This window comes from Mytilus galloprovincialis, chromosome 10, assembly GCF_965363235.1.
Source record: "Mytilus galloprovincialis chromosome 10, xbMytGall1.hap1.1, whole genome shotgun sequence".
Lineage (NCBI taxonomy): Eukaryota > Metazoa > Mollusca > Bivalvia > Mytilida > Mytilidae > Mytilus > Mytilus galloprovincialis.
Genome location: NC_134847.1, coordinates 72,377,559 through 72,400,507, shown reverse-complemented (window position 1 = coordinate 72,400,507; position 22,949 = coordinate 72,377,559). Strand labels below are relative to the sequence as shown.

General features: G+C 30.8%; 2 protein-coding genes across 5 annotated transcripts; one reads left to right on the top strand and one right to left on the bottom strand.

The window, feature by feature from the left end:
- Nucleotides 1–72: 72 nt before the first annotated feature.
- On the top strand, nucleotides 73–13,279 carry LOC143048328 (uncharacterized). The gene is made up of 6 exons (XM_076221961.1): nucleotides 73–149; nucleotides 1,190–1,256; nucleotides 2,743–2,838; nucleotides 4,718–4,822; nucleotides 12,292–12,417; nucleotides 13,056–13,279. The coding sequence occupies exons 2-6, from the start codon at nucleotides 1,241–1,243 to the stop codon at nucleotides 13,202–13,204; spliced, it is 492 nt and encodes a 163-aa protein (XP_076078076.1). The 5' UTR covers nucleotides 73–149; nucleotides 1,190–1,240; the 3' UTR covers nucleotides 13,205–13,279.
- A 1,598-nt stretch (nucleotides 13,280–14,877) lies between these two features.
- Nucleotides 14,878–21,771, bottom strand: LOC143048326 (uncharacterized). Of its 4 annotated transcripts, none has more exons than XM_076221958.1 (5): nucleotides 21,643–21,771; nucleotides 18,682–19,306; nucleotides 16,276–16,358; nucleotides 15,608–15,714; nucleotides 14,878–15,103 (listed from the first exon to the last, which is right to left on the bottom strand). In XM_076221958.1, exons 1-5 carry the CDS (start codon nucleotides 21,653–21,655, stop codon nucleotides 14,891–14,893), a joined length of 1,041 nt encoding a protein of 346 aa, XP_076078073.1. In that variant the 5' UTR covers nucleotides 21,656–21,771; the 3' UTR covers nucleotides 14,878–14,890. The 4 variants fall into 4 exon arrangements, with proteins under 4 accessions (XP_076078073.1, XP_076078074.1, XP_076078072.1 ...); XM_076221959.1 differs by lacking the exon at nucleotides 21,643–21,771 and adding an exon at nucleotides 20,402–20,486; XM_076221957.1 differs by lacking the exon at nucleotides 21,643–21,771 and adding an exon at nucleotides 19,483–19,503.
- Nucleotides 21,772–22,949: the final 1,178 nt, after the last annotated feature.

The window sequence follows — 22,949 nt, the reverse complement described above, 5'->3', positions numbered from 1 at the left end:
AAGATAAATTTGAAGTTTTATTTTTAAATCAATATCTATCAGAATACATTATAAATCATAAAAGTAATTACGAAGATAATCTTACTTTGGTTTATTTTGGTTTAGGCTAATACCGAAAAGACCATCAGAACTTAGTCTTAGATTTACAGGTTTTTAAAAACATTATATACAGGGGTCAACCAAGGATTTGTATAGTAAGATCTTACTGTATACAAATCCTTGGGTCAACAAATATGAAGTGACTCTTTTATAATTTAGGGGTGGGGAATAATAAGGAACATTTTAAGATAAAAACACTGAGCAGAAAATCTAAATGAATAAGATGATACAAAAAATGTTAAATTAATAAAGACACCAGAACTCAACATAATTAGATATTAGTGTTTATTGATATGAGATATTGTCTGACTCAATATCTGCAAATTTCCATATGAATGGGGGTCTCATTGGGGAAGGTCTGATCTGGATCTAGTCCAAATAATTATGACGTCTTGAAAGGCTATTATAATTTTTTTCTTTGACGCAGTAAATTATAATAGCCTTTCAAGACGTCATAATTATTTGGCCTAATCTGGATCCTGCGTATTGTTAGTTAGAATCTCGTATACCTCCCGCTTCTCATTGCCATTATAGCACATGTCATTTCCTGTGTCCCATCATACTTTGTTTCCCGTTTTCATGCTTAAGTATTTGACTTTCATGTGTCATGCTTCAAAAAAATCTGCCAATCCCGTGTCACGCTTAAACCCCAATGAGACCCATGCACTTGAATGAGGTATTTACAATTTTGTGCAAACATCTACATTCGGGGGTGATTAATTGTGGATCTGCTCCAGGTGTAACTGAGTAATAACATAAGAACTGTTCACCCAATAGACGTATTTAAACTTGTATGCAAATTTGTCCGCCATTACGTACAATAACACAGGTTCCCGTAAACTTTGACAGCACAATTAAAAAGTTGTTTGTTGTCGTGACTCATAAGGTTATTCAGCATTGTTCAGAGTAGATCTAAGGTGATTCAGAGACAAAATTCGGCTAAATACTTAAAGTGTAAATATTTTTATGCTTTCAAGTTTGATATGCTGCTGACTTTTTTCATCTTTTGTTTCTCATTTACTCTTGTAAATTATCGAGTAACATAATTGATTTATAGAAGAATTGGATAAAGATATTTATTTTTTTGTAGGTCATGCTAGAATTATTGTTCAGCAGATAATGGCATAAGCTTATAATCATTATGGCTGAGGGAAAAGGTATAATATTGAATGCATTAATATTATTGCTAACTTACAAGTACAAGCTAATAGATATCAAACAATCATAAAACATAAAATATCTATACATTGTTCATTTCAACCTGTAAAATACCCTATATATTTTGTATATGCTGGGACTATTATACTAACAGAACTGGAAACTGATTGGTCTGTTGAGATTTCATTGTCATGATTGTCCATGTAGAGAATTATTGATTTTTTGTTTTGATTAACAGCTTATCATGTCACATGGTTAGTATAATCATGATAATAGTCCCAGAAATATGTATATTAAAAAGAAACTCGGGCCACAAATTGGCACAATTGATATATTCAAAACAGACTATAACAACAATACCGGGTATCTAATATATTAACAATTATAATGACATAACAATATGACATAAGCATGATAGTTATATGGAAACAACAGAAATGACTTATATGCAATCACTATAGAGGTTTCTGTCTTTGAGCAGACACATGTACAATGTACATTAATTATAAGCAGGCTTAAACAAGGGTTTTATTTTTCAACCTACCAGCTTTTTAATGTCAAAAAGATGACTTACAATGTTCATCACACCGCAGGTAAAATATCACGTTGTGATTCGTTTAACGCCGTCACGTGGTGACCCCCTATGAGATTGTAGGGGGTTAGTAAATTCATAGGGGGTTCATGACACGTTAATGGTGATGTCATCTATTAATGTTGTTGTGTTTCGTTGTTTATTTTTCAACATAACGCAGCAGAAAAAGTCCAGCGTGCGATAAATTCGTTATACGATTAACTACTGACCCCTACAGACCATAGAGGGTGAATAAAATTCATAGGGGATTCGGCCTCCGGCCTTACCCCCTAATATAGAGGTCCTTCACTTTTATTCGCATCCTCTGATTTTGAACACTTTTAAACTAAGATTTGTATGTTTAAAACATCATCAATTTACTGTTTTCAAGTACATGTAAATGAAACACTAATTACGTATTGGGAAGTTCATAAAGCTCATTTCCAGTGCTTTAGTATTTCCTTGTTAATTGTTCAATTCAAATTGAGTACATAGAATAAGGAATATTTTTAATAGGAATACATTAGTTTGATAGTAATTAACTCAATAACAAAGACAACCAAATAACATCATAAGTTCATCATCATTAGACATCTACACATGAAGACAAGCAATATATTGCCATGAGCACAAAACAAGACAGGAACAAAGTCTACAGAGACCCCTTAAATTATCTGTCAAAAACATTTATTTCTTAAAATAACAAAAATAACAACACCAATATACAATGATATATGAAAAAAGACAATTCAAGCGGATCCTGACCTATTGGGACAATCAAGCAATTCATCAAATGAACGATTCAAAAAATTTTAGTTAAAAATTATCAAATTTATTTAGAAAAAGACAACAATGACAGAGGTGGTCTATTATTTATGTTTAATATATATTTATATTTATATATAATTTTCTAGGTGTTGAATATTTGTTGGAACAGCTGGACAACTTACCACCTCCAAAACCCAAACATTCCAATGAACAGGAAGTAGATAGATCTACAGGAAAAATAGGTTAATATGTATTTTCTCAATTATATGGCAAATATATGCTACAGGTATATCTTCAATGGTTGACCATAAAAGTACAGAAATTGTGTGATCTGGATTTTTTCTGTCTGGCAGTAATACTTTGATGAGGCAGTGTCTTTATGGCTGTCATTATAAAAGTACTAAACTGCATTTGGTTGCCTCTTGCTGGGAGAATGTCGAGCTCTCTGCATACATGTACTGCAGAACATTGCATAATTTCAGAAGGATTCATGTAGGTATAGGAAGATGTGGTATGAGTGCCAATGAGACAACTCTCCATCCAAATAACAATTTATAAAGGTAAACCATTATAGGTCAATGTACGGACTTCAACACAGAACCTTGGCTCACACCAAACAACAAGCTACAAAGGGCCCCAAAATTACTAGTGTAAAACCATTCAAACAGGAAAACCAACGGTCTAATCTATATAAAAAAAAACGAGAAACGAGAAACACATATAAATTACATAAACAAACGACAACTACTGTACATCAGATTCCTGACTTGAGACAGGTGCAAACATTTGCATATACATGTTTTGACTGTTGCATAGGGAAAATGTGACGTCAACATTTCCACCCTTCATTCTGGTCCATGCTTTTGCAAAAGCCTTAATTTGTGTTGAAGTGAGAATAGTTTTTATCTTGAATATGCATGAAATAATTAATTATTTCCACTGGGCAACAAGCAATCAATAAACCAATCAAGTTAAAAAACATAATTTTAACATTTCACATTAAGTTATGTTTGCATTCAATTTTAATTTTGGAAATTCCTGTTACAAATGTTATGAATAGAAAAATATATATTTCTCACAGATTAGTCAATATCCTTAATGAGATTCAAAGTGAAAAAGGCAGTGTTAATCAGTCAACAAATTATCAGTGTGCTGTGTAATTTGGCATGTTTCTAGTTTCTTATGAAGATGATAGAATAAAAAAAATCTTTTTTTTTTACTTTTGTGAAATATTTTTAAGTTAATGACTGCATGTATAAGGGTGAATAGTCTTCAACAAATAATGAATTCAGAATGCTAAATGTGGTCCATGTACATGGTATAATATAATATTATATTAATTGTCAAATTATTTGAAAAATAGAAATGTAGATTGTTTGACACATTTTTGCATTAATAAAAGTATTAAGTAACATAGCATTTACAAAGGAGTAGGTCCGGTAAGGACCAATTTTGGCCTCAAATTTCAGGTTCATCTGACGAAAGATTTTGACCACTTTTTAAACACTTAAGTGTCTATTTCATTTGAATAAATTAGTTTATGTGAAAGATTTTAACTGATTTAGTCTTTAAAAACGATCTGATTCAAGCTCAAATGTGAAAAATCTACCAAATATGCGAAAAATGTCAATTTTCAGATGGTTTTTGTCAAAAACGAAAGTGGCCGCATCCGTGTTCATCCTCAACCTTTATATATGTTATGTATTATCATAAAATACAACTTACATTTTAATATTAAGGATGAACACGAATGCGGGCACTTTCGTTTTACACGAAAACCGTCCAAAATTTAACTAAAATGCTAGAATTGTGAAGATTTCAGTAATTTAGCATGACTTTATGGTGCTAGTACCCGATATATGTGCATTGTATTGTCAAAAACAGCTCATATTTATGTAGCAGAAGCATTCTTCTGTCCAATGAATAACTAAAAGTTAACATTTTAACAATTTTGTAAAACTGCTATATTTTGGGGCCAAAAAGGGGTCTTACTGGACCTACACCTTTCTGTTTTGAGATAATGAAATAATTCTGAGACAAAAGGTTGTAATGTATGACAAATTCAATAAATGAATTAGATAGTTTTAGATTTTTTTAACATTTTTTTACTATCTGCTACAGATAAATCCCTAGAGGAACTGATGAGAGATTTCACTGGTCAGCTTGATAGTCTACCACCACCAAAACCAGCATCTAAACCTGTTGAGGGAGATCTTCAAATTAAAGGTACCGGTAGAACTACAAAATGTAGATATAACATAATTTTTGTCTAGCCTGTGACAAAAGTCACACTATGCAATAGATAGGGATTACTATCTGGCAGCAGCATAAACTATTTGAATAAAACTTTTTATTTCAGAAGATAGAAGACCTGGGGTCTTCATACCTTGTATGCAGATATCTTATGATATGAAATTTACATCAGTCATATGTGGCTTGTCCTTGACCTCACTTTCATGGTTTGGTGACTGAAAAAAAATAGTTTTTTTGTCATGTGAATTTCTCACTTATGATGAGCAAAAGGATGACTATGTTTGATATGGGTTAGCAATAGAGGTGTAGGAATAAATACAAGAGTGTATATGTCTGTTAGACAGAACTTTTGTGACCGTTACCACCAGGGTTTCTGCTGGCAGTCGCCATTTTCGCAATTTGCGAAAAAATAATAATTGTGGCGATAAAAATTTGTCATTTGCGAAAGAAATATATAACGATTTATTTTCCTCCATCTACTACTTTACTTTTTTCGAGTTTCTCGGACTTTACCCGATCAGACAATACTCGGAATTCACCTTGACCTCATTAAGATTTGGACAGAAAATCAATAATCAGCTGATTGCATTTATAGCTATAGACAACAAAGGACTAATTAATAAAGGTGTTGATTGAATTGTTTGTAAAAATGATATGGTTAAATGGTTTCCGATAAATGTCACATTCAGAATTGTTTTACCACTTTGCGACGCACGTGTTTGGAGCAAACTTTTGACGTCTCCTCTCCTTTTAAAGATAGTTTTTAAAAAAAAGCTGTTGCTGTGACGAAAAATATTCAAAATCAGAATAAATCTCCGATTTAAAACTATAATTATCCTTTGACTTTAATACAGGTAATTGAGTAGGTAGACTACTTTAAAGTCATTTGCGTGACACGTGTGTTTCAAGCATAGTTTAACGGATCAACCTTTTCATTTACGATGGTCAAGAAAAGAAAACAGTTGTTATGAAGAAATCTATCCAAAAGGTTGCAAACAACCCCTCGAATGAGAGTAACCCTTCAATGAAATGACTACACATGAAATGAGGGATCAATTTCATGTGATAAAATCTTTTGTCTTGTTGTACAAACCACTTCTTTACTATAGTACAAAAGGGCACATCCTGCATTTTTTTCTTTTAAAGAAACTTTCCTTATGAACTATACTGGTATTATATAATCAAAACATATCCATTAATTTTGTTATATTCCAGGACTTATACCTTCTTTATTATTAAAAGTATAGTGGCCCCTCATTTAGAAAAGTTTTAAGTTAAAAAAAAATTTGTTGTTTTAAAGTAAATGTTTAGTGTATATTCATTAAAATGTTCACTCTAAAATAAGTTTGAGAGAAAAATCATAGACACAATGGGGCAAAATCATCTTATTTAAGGGAAGGGGGGGGGGGGTAAAAAAGTAAAATTCTAAATGAAAAATATAGTTTTGTTACTTGGCGAAAAAAATAATAAAGTGGCGAAAAATATATTATTTTGGCGAAAGAGGTGGCGAAAAAAATAATTGACCCAGGGGAAACCCTGGTTACCACATTATCATGGATATTAATAAATGTTTGGTTTATTTTATACTTGTAGTGAAATCTTTACCTTTAAGATGTTAAGACTTTCAACGTAATGTATTCATTCATAGGTAGTTTCCATTCTTTTGTTGAATTGTAGTTTTTTTGTTGTTGACAAAAAATCATGTTATTGATCAAGCTTTTGAATCAAACAAAAGAATATATGCATGTTTTATTGATTTTAAAAAAGCTTTTGATACTATACATAGAGAGGCTCTGTTGCACAAACTTGCTGAATATAACATAAATGGACCATTCTTTAATATTCCAAAAGATATGTACAAAGAAGTTTTATTTGCAGTTAAAGTCACTGAAGGCAATTACTAATATGTTCCCTTCCACAGATGGAGTAAAACAAGTCTGCATTCTAAGCCCTACCTTATTTTTTTTATATAACTGATTTAACCTCAATGTTTGATAACACATGTGATCCTGTAACATTACATGACATAAAATTGTCTAGTCTTTTATATGCTGATGACTTAGTATTGATATCAGAATCTTCAGAAGGTTTACAAAATTGTCTAAATAAGTTAAATACTTATTGTGAAGAATGGAACTTGACTGTCAATCTTGACAAGACAAAAACAATGATATTTTTAAAATAAAAGTGGTAAAAAACTTACTAAAGACAAGTTTGTATTGAATAATGAAGTAATTGAATGTTGCACAGAATATAAATATTTAGGTATACTATTCAAGCCATCAGGAATTTTCACTACTGCTGTAAATCTCCTCTTTAAAAAAGCTTCTTAGGCATTGTTTTGTATTAAAAAAATACTCTACTCAGATAAGATGGATGTTTTTTCCCATATGAAACTGTTTAATTCTTGTGTTACCCCAATATTACTGTATTGTAGTGAGATATGGTCGCTAAATATTGTGAAGAACAACAAAACTCTTGAAAATCAATTCTTATCTATGGAATCAGTAAAACTCCAAATCAAATTTGCGAAAGGTCTTCTAAATGTTAATTCAAAGGCAGTAAATACAGCTGTATTAGCTGAATTGGGAATGTACCCTATTGGTATACAGGCCCTTAAGTCTTCTGTAGGATTTTGGTTACATATTTTAAAGTCAAATGAAAGTGAATCTTTATTATATAATGTTTATAAAACTAACAAGCATTTAAATGATGGATTTGCTTCAAAAGTTAAAATGCTACTTTCAAAATTGAATTTCACTCATGTTTGGGAAAATCAATGTATCATTTCAAAAAAACGATTACTTTTAGCCGTCGTGAAGAAGCTCAATGAAAATCACATTATATTTTGGAAAAATGGTCTCTTTAATGATGATAATTCAGTAAATGGAAATAAACTAAGAACCTACAGAAAATTTAAAGTAAAGTATGAACTAGAAAAGTACCTTTTATTGAATTTAGATCAAATGTTACAAAAAATTATGCTAAAATAAGAATAAGTAATAGTATGCTGGCTGTTGAAGGCAGTAGATACAACAAAACAGCTTTAGAAAATAGAATATGTCCTTTATGCCATAAAGAGGTGGAAGATGAATTTCATTTTATCATAACATGTTCAGAAATTAATAAAACTAGGAGCAAAATGTTTAATGAAATTTCTAGTAAAAAGTTGTTCCCAGTTTTAATTCAATGAGTGAAGAAAACAAATTTGATTTTATATTTTCCTGCGAAGAATGTGATATTTTACTTATTATTGTTAACTATATAAGTAAAATGTATAATGAGAGAAACAATTATAATGTCAATATATGAACTGTTGGCTCAACTTATAATGTTATATATATGTTACAGTAAATAGGTGAAATTAGGAATTACACGTAATTACTAAACATTTCAGTAAATACCTGTAATCACTAGCCAATTTAGCAATTACATGTATTTACTACTTGATTCAGTAATTACTGGTATTTACTGATTATTTTTGTCATTTTTACAGCTATTTACTGACTTGAATTTTTTGTTTTAAAATTAAAGACATAATTCAAGATACCAAACAAGAAAGTAAAGGGATAGGGATTTTTAGGGCTTATACTTAAGGATTAAGGAATATAAAGCACATCAAAAGTGCATACTCTTTAGAGTTTGTGAATCGAAACTGGAAAATTTTGCTTTTCAAGTTGCCCAATGACAAAAGTTAAATTTCTTTTTCTAAATAGTTCATTAGTTTTTCTAGTTTCTCGTTTTTATATAGGGGGACTGTTCTTTTTCCCATTTGAATGGTTTTACACTAGTATTCTTAGGAGGCTCATATAGCTTGCTGTTCGGTGTGAGTCAAGGCTAAGTATTGAAGGCCATACCTTGACATACAATGGTTTACTTAAAAAAAAAGATATGTTACTTGAATTGAGTTTTCTCATTTGCATTCATACCACATCTTCCTATATCTATTAACTATAAAATTGAGAAAGGTAATGAGGAATGTGTTAAAGCGACAACAATGACTTCTTCTGTCGGATATTTGTGATGAATCTAATCTTTTTGTGGATTGAATAAGTCACCTAAAAGTTTCGACCCTTTTGTTGACATAATTTTCATTTTTATCGAGCATGCATGTGATTTTTATTGCAAAAACGCTAGACATAGCGAACCAACCTATGCTCCGTCATCAGCAGCTAAATTTTGATAACTTTCTTAAATTATCCTTGATTTCTACCAAACTTGAAAAGAAGCTTGTTTATGATCATAAGACAAATATTAAGAGGTAAATAAATCATGTAAAAATGAAATCCTTTTTTTTCTGCATTTTATTATACATGTTATAAAGAACTTGTTTGTAGTTTTCATGCCATTTAACATTAACTTTTCACTATGACTGGGTTTCCACCAAACTTGGACAGAAGCTTGTTTATGATCATAAGATAATATCTTGAAGTAAAGTTTGTAAAATAATACTTTTATAGTATATTACTTATAGCTGATCTTAGTTTTTTCCAAGTTAACATTAATATACATTCAATTATCAACTTGCAAGTGCACAACTACTCAACCATGTTTCTCAGCATATTTAACAAAATAGAACCAGTGAGATTGCCTGCTAAAAGTGAATTCTAATTTCATTATAATTAATGACTTAACAACACAAAAATCATATTTAATTTGCTATATATTTCGTAGCTTATGCACCAATAACAAAAAAGAACATTTTAGGTTGATCACTTTCGAAGAGTATTCATTGATCTTTTAGTAGGTGTTACCATAACTTTTGATCAGCTGACCATATTACAACATTGTTTTAACAGTTAGTAAATAGGTGTAAAAAATCATTTAAAAATTAGTAATTACTGGTAATAACTGGGCAGTTTTAGGAATTACTTGTATTTACTAAGTGCATCGGGAATTACATGTAATTCCTAAATTTTAGTAATTACATGTAATTTCTAATTTCACCTATTTACTGTAACATATACATGTAAGCATAATATTTGAGTTAATAATTTTAAAGAGGAGGCATGCTGTCAAAAATAGTATTATAACTATTATTAATAATCTATATTTTTTTTCTTTCAATGCTACATATTTGTAGTGTTTAATGTCTATTGTTTTGTAATTAAGGTAGCACAATACAAAAATTTCATAACTCCAACTCCCAAGTTTTAAAATGCTGTAACTTTCTTAATAATGCTTGTAAATTTATAAAAGTGGTATGTTTGGATAGCTAACAGATTACTCTTTCAAATTAATGCAATGTTAGTATTATGCAACAATTATGTAACCAATTATAATGTTAACCGTGTCTAAAATATTTTTCACCAAATTTCCACTTTCAAATGAAATTAGCTTCTACATAGGTATTCCTAGAGAGTTGATTTCATTATATTTTGTTCCTATGGCCATTATCTACAAAAGGGTGTCTCAGATTTCAGATAGAATGTATAGAACAAATTTTACACCTAATTAAACAGTATCTTCTTTTATGAGGTTAGGATGTTTACACTAATTATAGATTTATGAGAGAATGGAATCCCATAGGGACAATTTGAGACACCCTTTTGAAGCCCATGATGTGTTGATTAAGATTTCGTTAAAATTTTCTGTATTGTTAAAGAGATGATAGAGCTAAATTCATTCAAGTGAACTGACCAAGATTTTGTCACTAATTACATAATAATTGATTACATAATGATTGCATAATAAAAATATTGCATTCATATAAAAGATTAATCTTTTATCTATCTATATATACCTCTTTTATTATTTTTTATGCATTCATAAGAAAGTTACAGCATTTTAAAGGTTAGTGATTGGAAGTAATAAAATCTTTGTATTGTGCTACCTTAATATGCCTGTCTGTCTGTTTGTTTGTTTGTTTGTTTTTGTTTTGTATTTTAGTAACAATCCTATTGTTTGGATTTTTGACTAATAAAATTCTTATTCTTATTCTTATTCTTATGTAGTTCTGTACTTTATATACTATTGTATCAATTAATATGGAATTCCCACATCAAAATATTTACTTTTCAATTACAACACACTTATGGGAAAGATTGTCACCACAATTACATACAGATTATGGGGGGGATCAGTTTTAAATTAATTATTTGATATCAATAAATAAACAGCTTCGCCATGAGCGCATGATACGCCTGACGTCTTGTGTGGAAGTTTTATGCAATAATCATAAATAGTTTCTGAGAAAGTTTTAAGCAATAACCATATATTGTTTTTGAGACACGGCAGGACATGTGAAACCCCCAACCCTGTTTTTTTTTTTACAAAAAACTAAATATCACTTAAATAAAATTTTGAATCAAAACCAAAAAGTATACAGATCTTTAGATTAATATAACAAAGAAGTGTGTAAAGTTTTAAGCAATAATCATAAATTATTTTTGAGATACGGCGCGACATGTAAAAAAACCCTTCCCTGTTTAACAAAATACTCAATAACTCCAAAATAAAGTTTTGAATCATCACCAAAAAGTATACAGATCTTTAGATAAATATAACAAAGAAGTGTGTAAAGTTTTTAAGCAATAATCATAAATTGTTTTTGAGATACGGCACAACATGTAAAAAAAACACTCCCCCTTTTTTACAAAATACTCAATAACTCAAAAATGAAATTTTGAATCATCACCAAAAAGTATACAGATCTTTAGATTAATATAACAAAGACATTTGTAAAGTTTTAAGCAAAAATCTTAAATCGTTTTTGAGATATGGTGCGACATGTAAAAAAATCCCTCCCCTGTTTAACAAAATACTCAATAACTTCAAAATAAAGTTTTGAATCATCACCAAAAAGTATACAGATCTTTAGATTAATATAACAAAGAAGTGTGTAAAGTTTTTAAGCAATAATCATAAATTGTTTTTGAGATACGGCACAACATGTAAAAAAAAACTTCCCCCTTTTTTACAAAATACTCAATAACTCAAAAATAAAATTTTGAATCATCACCAAAAAGTATACAGATATTAAGATTAATATAACTAAGAAGTGTTTAAAGTTTTAAGCCATAATCAAGAATCATTTTTGAGATACGGTGCGACATGTGAAAAAAACTCACCCCTGTTTTAGTTACAAAGTGCCGTAACTCAAAAAGTTTTAATCTTATTTTCACCAAAAAGTATACAGATCATTTGATCATCATAAGAAACAACTATGTTAAGTTTCATGAAATTTGGATAAGTCGTTCTCAAGTTACGGTGCAACATGTTTACGCTGGACAGACAGTCAGACGGACAGACAGACAGACAGACAGACAGACGGACGGACGGACGGACGGACGGACGGATGGACGGACGCTGGACATTTGTATACCATATTACGTCCCGTCAAAATTTTGACGGGCGTATGAAAACCTACTGCAAGATTATTGTATAGATATTCATAAATTTAAAATAATTTTGGATAATATATAACTAACTATTTGTTACAGAACTTCCAGGACTTGAGAACTTACTGAACAGAGTGGCAGAAAACTTAGAAGGAACATCAAAATGTTCTGGGGATCAAACAACAGATGGTAAAGGAGAAGCTGCTGAAGGAGGAGGAAAAGGAAAAGGTTTGTAATCATTAATTGGAACTTAAATTCAATGAAACAGAAATCATTAACTCATCATGGCTATTACAAATCAATATCTAAAGGTCAGGGTAAAATGTTTAAAGATGAATAGGTGCCTTATATCAAGTCTTTAGCAATTCATAATGTGGAAAACACATAAAAACAAACCTCATGTATCTCTAAAAAAAATATATATAAGAAGATGTGATGTGATTGTTTATGAGACAACATTCCACCAGAGACCAAATGACATAGATGTTAATTTAGCAAAATTAAATGGTAAGAAAAATACCACAGTCAGAAAAGATACTTAATGTTTAGAAATGTATTCACATTTGAAATAACATTTAGATAAAATCTATTAAATGAAAATTTTAAACAAATGATTTCCAAGTGCAAGAAGTTTGTTTCCATGTGCCACCGAAGCTTTCTTTTGTGTTTTTCGCTGTTAAAATATATTACACAATTCATGTTTTCCTTATATTATTATCTACCAACTTTTCACCTTGGAGTTTATGAATGATTTCTTTATAGTAAGACATTGGAGTTATCTCCCCTACTATCACTTTTGGGGAAACTTGAATAAACTGAAGTTTTTAAATGAAAAAGAGAAGTTATTTTGTTGAATCTGTTTGCAGATACCATAGAAGATATGTTAAAGACTTTAAATAAAAACATTAAATCTGGTGATTGGTTGAAAGAGAATACAGCTGAGAGATGGGTCCAAGAAAATCCAAAGCTAGCAGAGGACTATAAAAAGGCTGCACAACACTCTCCCAACAGCTGATGATAAAGACATCATAGTTTGATTTATTTCAGTATTCTGTATTTATGAGAAATAAATAAAAAAGTATCAATACTTTTTCCTGCTATGAATGTAATAATATTTCTGTTAGAAGTTCTTATTCTAGATTTGGACCTTTTGCCTTGCATGTTATGTTATGTACTTGACCATGAGCAACTGGATCTGATTTACATATAGTGTATTACATCAAATGATTATGAGGCCACTGGTTTTTAGTCCCCGACTGAGGAGATCAAACAGGACTTTAGGTTTGCACTCTGTCTGTCTGTCTGTCCATCTGTCATTTCAGCAAATCAGTTTTCCACACATTTCTTTATGCTTGTAGATTATATTGATTTGATATTTAGTGTATTGTTTTATCATGACAAGTTACAGATCAACATCAAATTTTGTTCTGGTCTAATGATTTTGTGCAGAGTTATGGTCCTTAGACTTTAAAAAATCTCTTAAATGATCAGTTTTCTGCATTTTCTTTCGTCATGCTTTAAGACATTGATTTGAAAATTGGTATATATTTTTGTCATGACAAGTTCAGATCAAGTTTGAATTTTGTACCAGGCTGATGAATTTGTGCAGAGTTATGGTCCTTGGACTTGAGAAAATTCACTTAAATAATCAGTTTTCACTCACTTACCAAAAAGGTTCACATTGTGGCTTGTGGCTGATATTTTACGATATCAATGTGTAGAAAACCCAATAATCTATACATAGCTGGATTAGTGAAAGATGTGTAATTCAAAGTAAGTACATGTATTAATTATTTTGAAACTGATTTGTGACTAGAATATATTAATAAGGCAAAATTAATCATGGATATCCTTTTCTATGATATAGATGTTGTTGTTTTTGACAAATAAAGGTAAAAAAAACAGAAGTGAACATATCTACAAAAGTCACTCAATAACGTGTACTAAAGTCGCCTGGTCGACCTCAGCAATTCCTGTTTAGACCCTTTAAAAACTTGTTTACACTTGTTTTGTATAATTGACTTTTGGAACTATTGGTCAGAAGTATACCTGATGAAGGTAAATCCAGACACTGTGTTTTGAACTCGGATATCATATACCCCGGTATGTCAAAAATAAATTTGGTTCATTACTAATTGATGCTTGCACAAAGTCTAATAGAATTCATCATTGCTTTTAAGGATGTTCGCTTGTTATGTTTCGGAATTTTTGTCAGATTTTCGGAATCCTCTGGTTTTATCCATTTGAATGCTTTAAAATGTTTTGCCCATTGACCCCCATTTTTCTTTTAATAAATTTTTTGCATGTATAATTATAACCATTTGTAAAAGTCTTAAAAAATCTGATTTATTTTTTAATAGTTTTTTAGAACTTTAACTTGTCAATGATAAAGCTATGAAAAATCAAGAGAGAACATTTTCCCAGCCAAAATTTCAATGGCTAATATCTCGAAAACAAGAACATTGACCTCTATATATTTTTTGCTTTTTTGATTCCTCAATTAATCCGCTATCAATATATACTAATTTTATGAAAAGTTGTTTATTTTTAAACTGAGTAGCGAACTTCCTTAAGTTACAATAACGACTTGCTAAATTGTGCATTTAGGTTCTTCATTATGACATCTTTTAATGGACGAACATCTTTGTTAACAGACATGATCAAATTTGTTATAAGTTCAACAAAATAACAATTTAAATATTTATTTTGGAGCACAATATTTGAAGCGCCCTGTTTGGCACATGATACTGGTAAATTCTGTTAATGAGATCTTTCCATCTCCAGTATTGTCAGCCTCTTCAATCATTTCTTGTATGATTTTATTGGAAAAGTTTAAGTTTACACTCTCACATATTTGTTTAAGATCAGCTAATGTCAGAAAACCATTTTCCTCTGTGTCCATTATTTTGAAAGCCTGCAAGAAAAATACATTTGCACTTTAAATATAATTTAAAAAATGTGTAATGTACAGGTACTAGTATACTGCATCATATTTTCCCTTGTTGTTTTGTCAATGAGCATGTGTTACGTATGGCTAGGACTTAAAGATCTATTTTAATTGATCTCTTGCTACTATGCGTGCATTTATTATTGCGATTTTGTCATTTTAAACTTAAATGCCATTTTAATTTTTACGATTTTGTGAAAAATCATGTTTAATTCATATAAAATATTTCACAATGCGAGTTGGAATTATTGCGTTTACAACTCTGTCGCATTTTTTCGCAAGGATAAAAACCTCGCATTAATTTCTGATTATTGTGGTAATATTTTGTTTCCAATAGGATTTTGTCTTTTGTAATTTGATATGTTAAATGGATAGGATAGTATTGGTACTGATTGATTGTTGTTTGCTTTATGTCCAGAGGCACATTTTTCCGGCATATTCAGGACAATATTGCTATATACCTAATCTTACCTGAAGTATTTCATCATACGGATCAGGACCTTCTCCTTGACTCTTTACAATGAAATCTAGGAAGTTTATAAATGTCACTCTATCTTTAGGTGGACCTGCTAATTCACCTATGAAATATATCCATTTATATATATAATTTTTTTAATATCCCATCATTATAGCAGATGGGAACATAAAATAGTGTTTTTTTTTCTTAAATGTGTCATAAAGTCTGTTCTTGGACACAATAATGAACATTTATCAAACTTTAAAATGCTTATTGAAATTTGCTGTAATGAACAATGCTACAGAGAACAGACAATTATGAGGATGTTTGTTCTTTTGAAATTACTTTATTGTTTAATTAGGACACTAAAAGCTGAAAAAATGCTTAAATTAAAAAAAAAATATGGAAAGAAAACAAGTATTTTGCAATATTAAATTAGAGTTATCTTCCTTTGTCCAAATGTGTAGGTGAACAGATTCATGTGACGATATGTACTGGCCAAGAATTTTCAGTTTGATTTGGAAGTGTTCTGATGGCAGCATAAATGTTTATTCTAATAAGACAATTTATATATAGAGACAGTTGTCCCCTAGATTGTACATCAATCTCTAACCACATCTTCTATATATTATATATTCCTTGTTTTCTATAGACCTATTTAGTAACTGTATTAAATACATACTTATCATTTCATCAAACACTACTTTGGTTGCTCTAAATCCAAGCATCTTTGCTATTCTTTTGACATCTCTTGCATTTATATATCTGTTAAAATATTACATTAATGTATATAATAATATCATACTTTTCAATCTATTCTCACAACTTAGGCCTCTTGTATACTAATAAATAGTAATCTTATACCGGCGTCACACATCAGCGTATAGCTCCGACGTATGCCGGGCGTTTTAAACTATCATGTACGCTGCCAATACGCTAGTAATTTTGGATATATTCAACCTGTCAATCATATCTGTAACGTGTCCAAAACGAGCTTTAAGTGTGTGTTGGGCGTACGAGAAGCGTACCCAATCGTTTACCGGGCGTTCAAAAAACGTATGGTTGCGTATGCCTGGCGTTTGTCTAACTTAGATGGAATGTACGCTACGAGGCGAAAAAGTTTCTTGAACGTGTTTGAGACGCGCCCTGGTCGTATCTTGGAAGTTCTATTATGGGGTGTTTGTTACAAACACACCCGCATACGTTTTAGTTAAAGTCGAACGATCTCGAAGCGTATACAACGTGCCCTAAACGTGTCTCAAACTTATCTGTAGCGCGTTTAACGCGCTTGTAGCGTATGTATAACGTGTGTTTAGCGTACAGGTATACGCTAGACACACGCTTGAGCTGGATGAACATTTTTATCAGCATAAAAATTTCCTCTAGTTGTAGCGTTCACCAAGCGTTTACCTTTGTATTTCGACGTACTTCAAACTTATACAACGCGCGTTTAACGATTACCTAGCGTTCCTCTGGCGTGCAACTAGCGTATACCGACTTTGCCAATTTTCTCTGTACGTTTGGTGCACGCCGGTCTATACGCCAATGTGTGACGCCAGCATTACATCAAACTCGATTTATTTTGGTCATCTTGATTCAAGTTATTTGTCTTTTATTACACTCTTTGTACTGATCCTGTTATTTAGTTAATCTTATTTACCAGAAATGTTTATAACACATGGATTTTTTTTTAACATTTAATATGCTTATGAGTTTATTTTTAAAAGGTCTGTATTTTTAGTATGTATGGATATATCTGTATTTAGAGGGTTCGAGTTCCTAATCTAGACGAAGTTTACTCAGTTGTGTCTGAGATTACTATAATTACACATGACATAACAGTCTCAGGTTGTGTTTTGTAGACTGTTGTACGTTTTTGATCGTTTTTGGTTGTTTACCTAGACGTTGTGGGTTTTTCTTTGACTTATGAGTTTGGATATCCCTTTGCTTTGGGGATAGTAATGGGGACACCTTCGTGACGAATAACGGTAAAATGTCTTGCCAAATGACGTAAACGGTAATGTTTGGAACATAACGATCAAATGTACACTTTCTAAAATAGAAGATAAAAAAAATCGACTGATTTTGACGAATCATAATAATTTTTCAAAAAATAACGGTAACGATAATTATTTGAGACTTCTGACGAATCAAGGAAAAATATTAACCAATTTGACGCTAACGGTATCAGAAATTGACCGTGTGACGCCTGACGGTAAAGGGCATTCCTATCCTCCCTTTGGTATATCTCTTATTTGCCTCTGTACCCCTGTCAAGCTCTGTATCTTCAAATGTTTAGTAGATAAGGTGCTTATGAATGAAACAGTGTTTGACATTGACAGCACACTCTTTTAAAGTACAAACACTAAAATATATAACTTTGATGAGACTTGGGATTATGATAGGCACATCGATATGTCATGTAATTGAGTTGAACTAGTTACATGTAAGGTACTTCTCATTTTTATCTTGAAATGTATAGGAGACAAAGATAGGTATAAAACATAAATTTGTGAATCATTTGAAGCCTTTAGCTCTATGAAAGTAAATGAGTAATTATGGTATGACTACCAATAAGTTAAACGATCAAAAGAGTCTCTCCAAAACTAGTATGTAAACAACTATAAGTCATCGTACAGCTTTCAACAGTGAGCAAAACCCACAGTGATTTAAAAAGGGTCTCAAAGGGTCCGGGGACACGAAATCAGACACACGGTTCAAAAATGTACATCGAAGACAGTCATTAAAGTTTCAGACTCTGTCATAGTCTCTCCAAAACTAGTATGTAAACAACTATAAGTCATCGTACAGCTTTCAACAGTGAGCAAAACCCACAGTGATTTAAAAAGGGTCTCAAAGGGTCCGGGGACACGAAATCAGACACACGGTTCAAAAATGTACATCGAAGACAGTCATTAAAGTTTCAGACTCTGTCATAAAGCTAATACCATTTGGTTATTACTGGTATTTACGATAATAATACACGTATTTATATTTCCTATCTATGTAAATGTATACGTATGTCTCATTTTAAAAATTCTAATTCGTCATCAAGTACAAAAAAATGGAAGTAAATATTATGACATACCCTTTGCTCTTCATGTCAAATAAATCAAAAGCTTTTTTGAGATCTTCAATTTCTGACCACGACAAAACCTTCAATATATGTTCAGGAATTGTTGAATTATCTTCTGGTTTGAATATGAATGTTTCCACCATTTGCTTAAGTTCTGGGTTATCTCTCCGAATCAAAATTCCCATTTTCTCTTCAAGTTTTCTTCTGATTAATGCTGATTCTTCCCTAAAATGTCTTCGCTGTTTCTTCAGTGCGAAAAATTCTTCATCGTCTGTTATTTTTTTAATGGCCTGTTTAGCTTCATTTACACCAGCATTTAATTCTACTCCCTTTGAAAGTCTTTGTCTCTCTAAATCATCTTTATTCTTTCTACATAACTTTTTATATTCATAAGTGCGCCATTCCTCCTTAAGTGAGTCTGCTCGTTTCATTTTTTCTAATTCTCTGACCATCTTTTCTTTTGAAGATAATTCTGGTGTTGCTGGTTTTTTGGTAGCCATTGGAGGATCACTTGATGGAATAGCTACTATTTGTTCATTTTGAGTTCCACCAGTTGGTATTCCTATAGCAATATTATCACTTCCTGTTTCTGTTTCTGTCTGTTCACTACTAGAAGTTACTTGTCCTTTCATTGATGCTAAAATATATTGTAGTTTCTTAGAGCACAACATTGACGTGTAAGCTGACTTTAAAAGAGATGATCACATTGATATTTTTCCTTGGCTCATGTATTTACAAGTGTTCATAGAAATGGAAGTACATCAAATATTCTATAAATTGTTCAAAAAAAAAACTTAAGTTATTTAAAGTTACATAAACGGGCACAGTCCGATGGAAAGGTCCACATAGAGTCTGTATTCTATTGTTCGGAAAACTGAATGTCTATACTTCCTAAAAGCCCGTTTTAATCAAAATTTCGAATGGCTCTAATTAAAAATGGCACTAATTAGTTTCAAAACAACATTTAATCTTAATTAAGTCTTAATTTGGACTATTCAGAAGTACTCGGCTTCAACCCTAATATCAAAACGATATTTACTAATTGACTTTGATATTGCTAGCCTAATTAAACTTTCAACAAAATTTAATTACAGCATAATGGATTTTAGAAAGAGATTGTAACGCAATAAAGCACCTATATAATTTCACCTGTAGATATATTTTTGTTGTTTGTGACGTTTGGGTTGATGTCTCATTGATGTATACCATACGTCGTCTTTTATTCATAGCAATCCCCAATAGCTAAATGACTTTGGAGAAATATCATGGATTTTTTGGAATGTGACGCACTAAAGTTCGGACGATGAGTATAAACCCCTTCAAATGACTAATTGATTTACTGTTATAGTGTTTAATGAAATGACGGCGGACATTCGGACTGACACTAGTGCAGTTATAAAATATCAGAGACATATTTATGTAGCATGGGCGATACTGCACATAGAAACACAAATACAAAGGTTCCGTATAGAACATAAAATACAGATTGATTTTAAGAAAAAATACACACAAAGAGTGTTCATCTTTATAGCTACTGGTAGGTATTCGACGATATTTGTTATCCAATACCCATCACACATAGGAAATAAAGAAATGTTACTAGCTAGTAAAAGGGTAAAATTAAACTGGCAATGCTATTGTGTTGCCCCCCCCCCAAATCCACCCAAAAAAGAAAGAAAGAGAGATATATTGCCAATGTTTGTGTATTGCATCCTTGTCAACACACACTTACCTTTAAATATGTAAATTTACAGAAAATGTGCCATTAAAACTGGAATACATATATTTATTTATCGAATCCAATAAAATGTATTAAATGCTACAGTTAAAAATCGATGTTCCTGTAGTCTATTATTGATTATCATATTATATTCTTCTAACATTTCAATAATTGGCGAAATTAACTGAGAAGAATCAATGAAAACCCATGAAAGAATTACAAATTAAACATAATGTGAGATAAATTTATTTGCTAACTTAAGAATTTAAAGTCGTGCATTGAACTTAATCTATGCGTCAACATACTAAGACCTGCAAACGGGCACCGAGATCTAAACATTCATTTGACTCTAGTTGATAAATAAAATTGACATGTATTATGATAGAATTAACAAGTGTTAACAAGCCTACACAACAATTTTTATTAAATTGTAATGTTGAATTAACTTATTAGTTCATTGATGGATAAAATAACGACTTTTTTTATTTTTATTAAAACATCGAGCAAGATATCGACTGAACGATACTATTAACTGAATGTCACATTTGATCATGCAGTATAATAAACATCAGCATCATTTATATATCAGTTAAAAGGCTAACAGTGACTTTGAGATGGAGAACTGCAATACAACACTGTTTCTTATTTTGTAGTTTTTATGACGTTTGGTTATTTCGTGCCATGAATAATACAACATATTTGATGTTTATCATCCAAAGTTTTTTGTCAGAATTACATAAAGTATTTATAACAATTTCGTATTTTGAAACTTTCCTAATAAGAATAAAAGACAGGGAGGTACCAAGTAGATAGTCTAAACTTCATAGTCAAAAGAAATTGTTATAGCCATTGCACACTCTTTAAAAACCCCACAAAAACCAAGAACAGTCAATATAAAAAAGAAAGAAGAATAGATATAGAAAAAGAAGTCCACATACCACTTCATAGAAAACTAAAGACAGAACGACATATTTAACACGTACACCAGAGAAAAAAATCGGTGATGATGGATGTCAAAATCTAGTAAAAGGTCAACTCTAAAAGTAGAAATACATTATTAAGACAGTTGAAAACAACAGCTGCTTTCTTTTTTTTACGGTTGTTTTCTTCAAATTTATGATAATGAATACACGCACAAAACTGGTGACATTTGAAATAATAAAATAACATGTTTACAACTGTTTCTTGATGAACTTTCATAAGAATATTGTGTTTCTATAATTATTTTCATAAAATTTATCAAAATAACATACCTTGTTCCGCCATTTTTAAAGTAAGTAAAAAATCACTTGTATTTATCACTCGCACTTTTATTAAAAATCATGTAATCATTGAAAGGAAGTCATCTGTAAAGATATGCAATTTTTAAAGATCTTTACACAAACAAATTGACATAGGAGATTTAAACTGATTTGTTAGCTTGTTGAGAACTTGAACAATTTCCCCATTCAACTTTAACATGTTTAAGTGTCATACGTATACATTTCATTTCGAATTGAATATGAATGTCCTGACTAGAATATTTGATTAAATAATTTAAATGCTTGAAGATTTTAAAGTTGGTTTATATAATGTACGAAAAGTTATATATCTGACTGGAACAAACTAGAAATAACAGCAGTTGTCAGTCTTCAGCCTTATATGTTGTGTTTTTTAGGTAATGTTTTTGTCTTTTTGTCGTTCGTTTGTTTTTTGGCCATGGCGGTGTTAGTTTTTTCAACATACTAGTTTGATTGTCCCTTTGATATATTTCGCTTTCTTTTACATGATTATATATTTTCTGATTTAAAATACGTTTCAGTAAGAAGAGCATTTATGCTCTATGTCTATGATAGCAAACAGGGTTGGGGTTGTTAAGATTTAGAAACACATGATCACATATTCCCTATAGCTTGTCTTAGCCTACAGTTTAGGTTTATTTTTTGTTGTATTTTTTTTCTTTACCCAGGAATATGAAACTCTATAACGAACAAAACAACACTACAACTTCAAAACAAGAATGCCATATCATAAAAAAAAATCATCTTCAAGAACAATAATGCCGTTTCAAAACATATTTCATCTTCAAAACAACAATGCCTTATCATAAAAACATTTCATCATCTATACAACAATGCCGTATCCAAAACACATTTATCGTATTATTTACACTTTAAAAGGGACAGTAATATTTTTATAAAAATATTTATTATAAAATACATATTTTACATGGACCAAGGCGTAACACACTTTTCATCCGTACCCATTTAAATTTTGGTTGCGATAAAAAAAAAAGGACCCTATGTGGAAAACCAGAGTACCCTTTTTATCAGAAAATACTGTCAAACATTCAAACATACTATCCACACTGATCTGTGTCCACACTTGTAATAATTTACAACAAAATATTTTGGATTCAGGGAGTTAACCATAAATTTATCATTTTTTTCTAAAAATGTGACCTTGCTATTCAACAGTTTAAAAGTTTGGTAGTGAATGAGTATTAGTGCGGAAGTTAAACATTTAATGTTGATTAATTTGACACAAGTCACCTTGGTCAGAAATGGTAATAGATAGAAGC

Coding starts and splice junctions, on each gene's coding strand:
- LOC143048326 (XM_076221956.1), bottom strand. CDS start 19,340: ATGTTGTGCTCTAAGAAACTACAATATATTTTAGCATCAATGAAAGGA. Junction 16,359..18,681: donor TTTGACATGAAGAGCAAAGG/GTATGTCATAAT, acceptor ATATTTTAACAG/ATATATAAATGCAAGAGATG. Junction 15,715..16,275: donor AGTGTTTGATGAAATGATAA/GTATGTATTTAA, acceptor TATATTTCATAG/GTGAATTAGCAGGTCCACCT.
- LOC143048328 (XM_076221961.1), top strand. Junction 4,823..12,291: donor GGGAGATCTTCAAATTAAAG/GTACCGGTAGAA, acceptor TATTTGTTACAG/AACTTCCAGGACTTGAGAAC. Junction 12,418..13,055: donor AGGAGGAGGAAAAGGAAAAG/GTTTGTAATCAT, acceptor ATCTGTTTGCAG/ATACCATAGAAGATATGTTA.